Source organism: Drosophila willistoni, assembly GCF_018902025.1.
Source record: "Drosophila willistoni isolate 14030-0811.24 chromosome XR unlocalized genomic scaffold, UCI_dwil_1.1 Seg41, whole genome shotgun sequence".
Classification (NCBI taxonomy): domain Eukaryota; kingdom Metazoa; phylum Arthropoda; class Insecta; order Diptera; family Drosophilidae; genus Drosophila; species Drosophila willistoni.
In genome coordinates this window covers 2,134,939-2,144,942 of record NW_025814058.1, presented here as the reverse complement: position 1 = coordinate 2,144,942, position 10,004 = coordinate 2,134,939, and the positions used below count along the sequence as shown (strand labels likewise).

The following is a 10,004-nucleotide window of genomic DNA, read 5'->3' as shown; positions in this document are numbered from 1 at the left end:
CATGAAATTTATGTTTTATTGCAGCTGTTGCGCTGTCAACTCCCACTCTTACTCCCAACTAGCGTTCATCCACTGGAATTTTCGCAAAAATCCCGAGCACATTTTGCTCCTCACTTTTTCACGCTGTTATTGGCACTGTGATTTTTGAGCTGAATCCGGCGGATTACGCTTCAAGGCGCATAACTCGACTTTTTGCACTGCATTAATCATAAATCAGAAAATATCTCGTTCAGTTCACCTCAGACCGACCACCCGTTCTCCTCCTGTCCGTGGTCTCCGGTCTTGTCTATCCTTATACCATCTATATTTGAGTTGGCGCACTGAACTACGACCACCATCGTCATCCACATGGTATGCATTTAATTTGGCATTAAGTGCGCATTGGTGTGTAAGCCATGTAGTGGCAGCACTCCCTATCGCTAGTTAAGTTCAAGTTTTATAGACCAATAATAATGTTAGTATGTAATATACCTGTGTATATAAATCTATGGGTGAATCATTTGGCCTGATGACAAAGTTGTTACCACATTTTAGTTTTATGATACGATATACATATGTATGCAAAACAGATTGCAAACACACAAACAGACAATGTTGCCAAGTATTTCTCTGTCAATTGTATAAATTGTAAGTTTCACAAAATCTAAATCAACCCAATCAAATGGATAATCAGAATCAAGATGCTGTCCCACTCAACGAAGAGACCATCAATGAAGAAGACCAAGAAGAAAATGCCGATGAAGAAGAAATTATTTCTGAACAGGAATTATCCGAAGCTGAAGAAGAACAATCTTCAGTTGAATCCGAGGAAGAAGCTGATGATCCTCACGAGCATTTAGATGAAAACGATGAAGACAATACAGAAGAACGGCAAATGTATCAAGAATATCTTCATCTAATCAAACAGATTGATGAACAAAATGCCATAATACATGATTTAAAAATGTCATTAAATGCTCTCAAGTGTCAGATATGTAAGAGCCAACGGGATGAAAAGAACTACAGACGTCTAGCAATTTGTCAAGAGCAAGAGCATATCAAATTGCGCATTATGATGAATCGAGCCGTACAATTACAAAATTTCGGTTCACGGCGGCATTACGATGATATAGAATGGGAAATTACAGATGTCGAGCATGATAGTTTTATAATTGGCTCCCAAATGAATATGTTTAGCTGTCCCAGTCTCGATAAGCAGTCTCAAGCCCAGGCATGTCTGCATACAGGTACAGATTTCGATGATGATGATGACGATGACTAAGACCATTTAAATTTGATTGGGTTGATTTAAAGTAAAAATTCAAAAATATGTACGTTTTGGTATCTAAATAGAATTTATTTTTGCCACATATGAAAAATGTCCTTTATGAATTTTGTGTTTTGATTCAAAATAAGCGAGTAACTTTTTTAGTTAGTATAAAGTCCCATATTCAATTGAAACATACTCAAAATTAATTGCATAGAAAGCCTATCAAATGTAACTGAATGAATTATAGGTTTTTGGTTTTTAAATTTGAAATCTAACGCCGAGAAGACGGTAATTGCCCATAAAGTATATATTTATGATCAGCGAGAGAAACCAAGTCAATATACTTATGTCCACTTGATCATCTTAGTTATTGGTCCGTTGTCCTATCGCAAAATACTGCGTTTCCTACATTTTTTGTTTGGAAACCCCTCGAAATACATAATAATATCTAAGTCCGTCCATTAAAAACTCAACTGAAAATTCTTAGCTAAATTCTTCTTTGGTTTTAGCAAAGTCATCTTTATATTCCTAGATATTTGCTTCAGTATTGCATCTAGTAATCTAGTTTATTGGCTGAATGTCTGCACTTATGGCCAAAATAATAGGTTCGAGCCTGAGGATACAAAAGGTGTCCATATATTATGTGTCAAGTTCCATGATCAGAAAAAAGATTCTCAAAGATTCATAATTTATATAAAGAGTCGAGAATCGTCAACTTTTTTCGGCATTCTTTCAGTTCCTTCAATTTAGACTCGAATTTGTGAAACTTTTACAAAATTTTGCACCTATTCAAAGTCTTGACAACTAACAAGATAAAAGGCGCGTCCAGTATGTATTTAGATAGTTTCTAATGTCTTACCGACTTATTTGCGACCAGGTTTAATCATCTTATTGCATCTATTCAGTCTGGGCTTGAGACTAGACAGGTCGATTGAACTTAACTAAAACTATGAGATTGATATTTAAAATTTAAGTAACCAACGTTTTTTATGCTTCGAAGGAGAGAAAGACAGAAAGAGAGAGAGAGAGAGAATGAGAGAGTTTTGATTAAATTTACTACGTGAATAAAATGATGGACAGACCGCATAAAAAGTGCCTTAGGTGTTAAGCTCAATAATTTACCACTCCCTGTGATTGATCAACTAAATGTCATCATTTTACCATCACTTGGACCCTCTGATTCTCTCCCCTCTTCTTAGCCTCATGGCTAACGTTCGTTGCTTCCTTCCCCCCCCCCCCACCTCATGCCTGATTATCCAACCAATTTCATTCCATGCCCCAAAAACCACATTTACCGACTGACAAGCTCATTGAGCAATTCATTCAATCGGCGAATTCAATAAAGTACAACTAATAAAAGAACAAAAAAAAAAAAAAAAAAAAAACACAAAATTTATATAGAAAATGAAAAAAGGAAAGCAAAAGAAATGAACACACAAAATGAGTATAAGAAAAAGCAACTCAATGGTAAATGGAAATGGAAATGCCAATGCCAATGACAGCAAAAAGCGAGTCAGGGTGTGGAGTGTAGGGCATTTGGGGGTATAGGGCGAGAGGGGGAGCAAGAACAAAAAGAGGGAATTACAATTTTCTCGCCATTTGTTGTTTTTTCTTATTTTCTTCCCCCCCGTACCCCAAGTAACCTCTTGTCACACCATCCTGTGCTTGCTTCATAATTCGCCCAAGCGCATGAAGGGAAGCAAAATCCCGCGCATTCTCTTTATGTGTGTGTGTGTGTGTGTGTGTGCGGCTCCCTCAAAATGCGGCGTTAGTGGTCCATCAAATGCTTGTAAACAAAGCCAACAAATGGCAATGGGAATGACGACGACGACGACGACAACGACGAGAGCAGAGCAAAGCACCGCAGACGTTGACGACGACGATGGAGCATGGGCCATTACATGATGACTGGATATGCTGTGGGTACTCTCTTGCGGGGTATACCTCTATCTACCTACCTACACTCACTCACTCACTCACTCACTCACTGACTGACTGACTGGGCAAATGGCAGCAAATGGCGGGCGAAGTGCAATGCAATGGCAATGAGCACAAAAACAAAACGTATTGCCAGACAGAATGAGGGGATCAAAGCAAAACTCGCAAAACGTGCGAATGGCGCGCGGGTGCGCAGAGGGGTGCTCGGTTGGCGGGCGGGGTGGCGGTACAAGGGAGGGCAACTGTTGTCGAAGCGAAGCGACAAGTTGTGCAAAGAAACAATGAGGGTTGATGGGGGGGGGCTGGAAGAAGCAAGGAAGGATGCGAAGACAGAATAAGAATAAGGCGGGGACGAGGAGGGGTGATTGTTGGGTCGGTCTGTTGGTCGGGTCGAGTGGCAGTTGGCGTCTGGACTGTTTCTCATTGCTCTGGTGTGTGCCACGCCCATATAACGCTCTTTTGTTCCTCTCTCTTTTCATACTGTCTCGCTCTCTTCTCTCGCCTCTCTGCGGCCTATGTGCATATCTGTATCTGTATCTGTATCTGTAAATGTATCTGTGTCTGGTCAACATCAAAACAAAGTCAACTTTGGACTTGCTGCAAAATGAAAATGAAAGAAAACAACAACAAAAAAAAAAGGGGAACGTTTTTGGCGCGCAAATCCAGAGCGTCAACTGCGACGTCACCAGGCGTCCATTCACCCCGTTAGCGTCGTCGTCGTCGGCGTGGTTCTTGTTGCTGCTGGTGGAGTAAGTAAAAAATTTACCTCCCAGACCTCACACACACACATACTATGGCAGATGGAGAGAGGGGAGTAAAAGATGTATACAGGGCATTCATTTTATGCGCTTCGATTCCATTCCATTTTCTATTTGGTTCTGTTTTTGGACTTGGGCTTTGCCTTAGGTTTTGGTTTTCTCTTTTTTGTTGTTATTTTGCGCCTGTGCACCCTTGCCACATCTCCATCCCCCCCTGCCATCTTCACAATCAGGTCCAGTCAGGTCTCTTTTTTTTTTTGCACATATGTGTGTGTGTGTGTGTGTGTGTGTGTCTGTTGTGCGATCTAGCTATGGCGTAATTGTTGTAGAATATCTTTGAGTTCGATGCACCTAACCAACAACAACAGCAGCAGCAAATGAAGAAGCAACAGAAACGTCTCGTGTTGATGGTTTTATATCTAACAGATGCCCTTTTTTTATGCGAATCAAGTCATGTGTGTGTGTGTGTGTGTGTGTGTATTTTTATTCTGTGAGAGGGGAGGTCATTTGTCGATCTTATTCGTTGGGGGAATTCCTGAGACAAAGTGCACATTAGCTTGATGTTGAAATACTTTTTCCAGTCCTACAGCAAATTCTCGATCAATCAAAAGCAACATCAAGCAAATATTCTTTTTTTTTTTCCTTTCTTGGGAAACTCTGCCAGAAGGGAAATAAATGAACGTTTTGATCTCCAAAATCTGTAAGGAAGTTTAAGACTGTTTACAGTTGATTGATCTCAATAATGCCAAAATATCTTATCTCGCTCTTGAATCCTTTTAAGTCTTTTAATCACACATTTCGAATACTTTTCTACTGTTCTTAAAAATTCAAATTGACTAAAGTTTTAGGTAGTCATAGTCTTTTTCTTAAAAACATTTTTTGAATACTCTATTCTTGTTTTGGAATTTCATAAGTAAATAAGATTTACATATTCATCGATATGTTGAAAAACTACTTCACAAAACATCATATTTTCACTGATTTGAAAAATGTCGTACTTTGTCGTTTGGACGAACAATAGTGGTCTAGGGCTATCTTGAAGATTATTTTGTTTTGGTCTTCTAATACAAAAAAAGCTTTGAGTATTTTAGCCCTTTCAATTTAATTAGCAAAAAGTTGACAAGTTTTAAGAAATTGCTGTCAATTCATGTTTTGAAAACAAGCTCGGAAACGAAGATGAAGGTGTTTATATGAGGAAAAAGAAAGATACATTAATTTTGGTACGAATTGTGTCAACTCATAGAAGAAATCATCTTCGACCATATAAAGTAAATGTATGTATATATTCTTGATTATACAAGTTTGTATAGTAGTCTGTCTGTCTCAAACTTTTGTATATCTCAAATTTAGATGGATCGTACGGAAGAAAGTCCCTCGTAGAAACGGCAAGGTCCCTAACAATAACTTTTCTCAATAACTTTATTAGTTTCTAACTCGAAGTTAGCCCTCTGGTTTTTCTTTCTTTGTTTTAATGATTGTATTGTTTTTCATTTTTCTTTTTCTTGAATGTTGAATCACAATTGTTTATGTTATCTTTCTTTTGCATTTTCTCTTGGAATTTTTTTTTAGATTATTTTTATGTGTTTTGTATTACTATAAATTGCCTTTTTTTACATGTATCTCATGTTATTTACTGATCCCACTTGATATTATGCCAACCACTAAACTTTGTTTGGTTTTTTGAAAGTATTAAAGATTTTTATCAATTATCAAGGGTTTCTTGAGTTCATCCTTTGAATCCTTTGACAACAACAAAAGCGAAAAAAAGAGAGCAGATTTATTACTGCGCGACGTTCATTAGCCTGGTAAACTTTCAACCTATGACCTTTTATCACAGTACTAAAATATCCCTAAACATCGCACGGCAGATATTGATGATGAGATACTTGCCACAATTCACTTCTTCTTTTCGTTTCGTTTGTGCGTGTGTGTGTGTGTTTTTTTTTTCTTCTTTGGTTCCGAGAAAAAGTTTTCTAAATTAATTTCGCATAAAAAATGTGCCAAACAAAAAGACAGCAACAAAGAGAACAGGCGCCATAAAATTTGATGTCGAATTGATGTGAAGGGGAGCAGCAGCAGCAGCAGCAACAGCAGCAGCAACAGCAGTAGCTACACCAATGGCACAAAGGTCACAATGGTGGCACACAGCCTCGTCTGAGGGTCAAAGTTCAGAGACGCGTAAATTTTTCTGCCCTTACGTGCGTAGCCCAGCGTAAAAAGAAATCGGAAGGCGCTAGAGGGAGGTGGAACGACAACGACAGAAGGTACAGAAGGGAATTCAACAGCATCCCGCCAACGACTTTCTTCTTGTAGTCGTCTGGCAAACTTCTTTGGACAACAAATCACTTGGAGTGGAATATTGTCGTCTGGGATGTCTACGCATTGAAAACAAAAAAAGGAAAAAAATTAAATAAAAAAAAAACAGAGGGAGAAGGGAGAACAAAAATGAAAGATAAATCGACAATCGGCAGGCTCGACAGCTGCTGTTGCAGACGAACCGAGGTGTACTCCTCTACCCCAAGAAAGTTCCCTAAGGCCCGTGGGCTCATTTATTCTGTATTCTAGACGAACAATTTCGATTTCTTGGTGTTGTCCCCGTGTCACGCTCAGCCACACGGCTAACACACTCGAGTCTTGAACTCCAATACATTGAAACATTTAGTACTCAAAAGTCGCGGCTATATTGATGGTTGATCATTGATCAAAGTTTCTGCCTGGCAATGTATACACTCGGAAATTTTAAGACATTTTTTTAGGCATAATTCCTTAAGCAAATCTGATAAAAAATTTTACGATATAGAGCTGAATTTGTATTGTTACATATATCAGAGTATGTGTAAGGGACTGCTCAAACTTTAAACTCGTTTCTCTAAAAACCATGTATTTCAAAACGGTATCCTTAATTTCCCATTTTCTTGATTTTTCATTTAAATATTCAATTTTTTTTGATTTGTGGATCCTTTTTTTTTTGGTTTGAAATTATTGGCCCAAAAACCCAAGAAATTTTTGAAACGTTCGCCGTTTTGGTAAAAATTCAATATTTTTCAAAATCGGCTATGATAAAAATTGAATGTTAGTATTTAGTTTTATAATATTCAATTTTGTGAAAATAAAATATTGTTTTATAATAATCAAAACCAAAGTTTTTTGTGGAAAAGCCAATGTTCCCTGTAGATATTGTTTTTTTAGGGAGTCGCAGGGATTTTACAACATCCTTTATAATTCTTATTAAATCTTAAAAGTAGAAAATAATAAATGTACATATGAACTTTTAGGTAAATAAACCCCCAATGATCCAAAGTAAACAGTTCTTCTTGGAAAAATATTCAAAAATTACTCCCTCAACTAAAGATTACAAAAACATGGTGCCAATTCATAGTATTATTCGTCTATTTCGAGATAAGGAAACTGATTACAATTTCCCTAAACACAAGTTGTAAGAATTGGAACCTGTGTCTTTTATAAGAACTGTAAACGTTTTCTATTAAAATTCTTCTGAAATCCAATATGCAATAGCTTTTAGTTTGCTTTTTGCGAATGGTTAAATAATAGTTCGATTATTAACTTCTATTAGAAGGCCTATTAAAAAAGTTTTTTGTTTTTCTTCTCACCTCTAAGTGAGAATTTGTAAAAGCAGCTTTTCTTTTGCTTTGCCCATTGAAGAACATGAAACTTTTTCTTTCTATCAAAAGATTTTTTAAAGCATTTTCGACTTTCGGTTGTCGTCTGTCGTCTGTCGTCTCGTCTATCTGTACTTACGGTCTCTGTTTGTTTTGTCTGCTCCTGATTTGGCGCGCATATGTTGCTGCTGCTGTTGCTTTTGCTGTTGGCTTGAGGATTTCTTGGGATTTTTCTTTTCTCCAAATAAACTGGTGGTAAGAGAGAGACAGTGTGTGTGTGTGTGTGTGTGTGTGTATGTGTTCGGCTAGGGCACGGCTGGGTAATGTCGCTTTGATTTGTGGCAATCGCGCGCTAAACGTCGCAATTTTTGAAGTGAAATTGCTCGAATTGTTCGACGTCGACGTCGTCGTCGTCGTCGTCGTCGCTCCCTGACAATGACAATATGCGTCTGGATCTGGAGTCTTAGTCTGAAATCTGGGGGTAGGTAGGTAGGTGTATGTATATATTATGGGTAGGGTCTCTTCCTCTGTGTCTTGGCTCTTACTCCTGCTTTTCTGGCTTGCTTGCTTGTTCTTTTGGGCTGTAAATAAACATGTTCGGCAATATGTTGTCCGGGCTTCTTCTCAGTGCAAAACCTCCTGCTTTATTTAGCAGACAATTGTTGACTTCTTTGTCCATTTCCTTGTCCTTTGGAGTAGTTGTTGTAGTAGTAGTAGTTCATCCATTGTGGCAACATCTTGTCATTGCTATTGTCGTTGCATGATGGGTATGAGGTTCATGGCATTTGCAATATGCAAAATTTTTCCATACACGGAAATTCGAAATAAATTAGGGATCGAGTTGGTTTTTTTAAGGATATATGTACATATACAAAGATGTGTGAATGCCAAAATCTTCATTCACTAATTAATCCCAGCTGCCTGTCTATCGTCCATTAACCATGGCGGACATTGAACTTGCATTCTCTTTTTCTTTTCGGGTATAATAGCCTACGAAAACGGCGAAAGCTGAGATGACCATGTGAATACAATAGCCAACACGTTACTGACAAAAATATTTAATTAATTTTTTTTTAGGAGCTGGGAAAATTAAAGTCCAGAAACTGCAAGTGCGCCCAGAATTCAAACATTTAGTTTTTGTTACAAATTAGTTTTTAATAAATTCATTTATTCATTTGATTTCTATTACAACACCTTTTAAAGGGTATAAAGGCTTCGATATAATTTGTTAAATATTTTGTATTTTTATTTTGTTTTGTTTTTGCCATTTTCACAACACACACACTCACACACACACACATGCCAAAATCAACAGCCTCGACAATCGACAACAAACAAAACAAAAAACAAAATAAACAAACAAGCAAACAACAGTCGATGCTTTGAACTTACCGTGGGGCAGGTGCAAACACTACAGGCAGGTGCAATTTTTCGGCGCTAACTGGGTCCAACTGGATTCAAAAAACCAAAAAAAATAAAAAAACAAAAAATTCAATCAACTATAGACATATCCAGGTATCAGAGTAAGTGTAAGTGGGTGTAAGGAGAGGCGGGTTAGAGGGAGATAGAGTAGGATGCATTTAAATGGCAAAAAGGTTTCTTTTTTTTGTGGTGGGTGAGGGGAGAAATTTAAAGGAGTAGGGAGTTGGTTCGTTAAATATTTAATAACAAAAGGCTGGCAGCAGGCAGGCACGACTAGATAGAAGGATCAGGAACGGATTTCGGTTAATATAGGTAAAATATTGCGGGTACATTGACTTTTAGAAGTGTCCCCTTTACAGAAGTCAGTCCGACCCTGCGAAAGAAGGTGGTGGTTGGGTGTGTGTGTGTAAGTGTATGTACATATAGGCTTGTCAGGCAGACTTGTCAGGATGGCATTTGTCATGATGCCGCCGCCAGTCGAAATCCCAAACTCCAATAGAATCTCTCTCATTCTGCTGCCAATTGGTTACCGTGTCTGCCACGTGGTTTTCTCAGTCCGTCCGTCTCTTTATCCTCTCCGTTTCTCTGTCTGTCTGCCTGACTGTCTATTTATCTGTCTGTCTGCAGCAGCATCCATCAGGTTGTTTTCGGCAGAGCGGGAAACTTTACGATTTGTTTTGTTTTGCTTCTTGTTTTTGTTGTGTGTGTGTTTATGTCTGTGTGTGTGTGTGTGTGTGTGTGTTTGTCTGACTCGTGAATTTGCAATGTCAATGACGCCGCGTTGTGTTCCTCCTTCTCTGTTCTTCCATCTGGTCTCTGGTTTTGGCTTTGGCTTTGGCTTTGCCTTTGCCTTTTCAGCAGTCATAAAAATCAACCCTCGAAAATAAATCGCAATAAAACGCAAAAAAGGGAGGCGTGGTGCATACATACATATGTATGTATGTACATATATATAAACCTACATAGTTATATATTTTTTTGGCTGGGACTCTGAGACACAGAGACTGTGACTAGGAC

At 38.1% G+C, this 10,004-nt stretch overlaps 1 protein-coding gene across 1 annotated transcript; it reads left to right on the top strand.

Moving 5' to 3' along the window:
• Positions 1–579: 579 nt before the first annotated feature.
• On the top strand, positions 580–1,349 carry LOC6643140 (probable serine/threonine-protein kinase kinX). The gene has a single exon (XM_002065925.3). It carries the CDS (start codon positions 662–664, stop codon positions 1,259–1,261), a length of 600 nt encoding a protein of 199 aa, XP_002065961.1. The 5' UTR covers positions 580–661; the 3' UTR covers positions 1,262–1,349.
• Positions 1,350–10,004: the final 8,655 nt, after the last annotated feature.

What these genes read in the sequence shown, in the direction of transcription:
- LOC6643140 (XM_002065925.3), top strand. Translation starts at nt 662, where the DNA reads ATGGATAATCAGAATCAAGATGCTGTCCCACTCAACGAAGAGACCATC.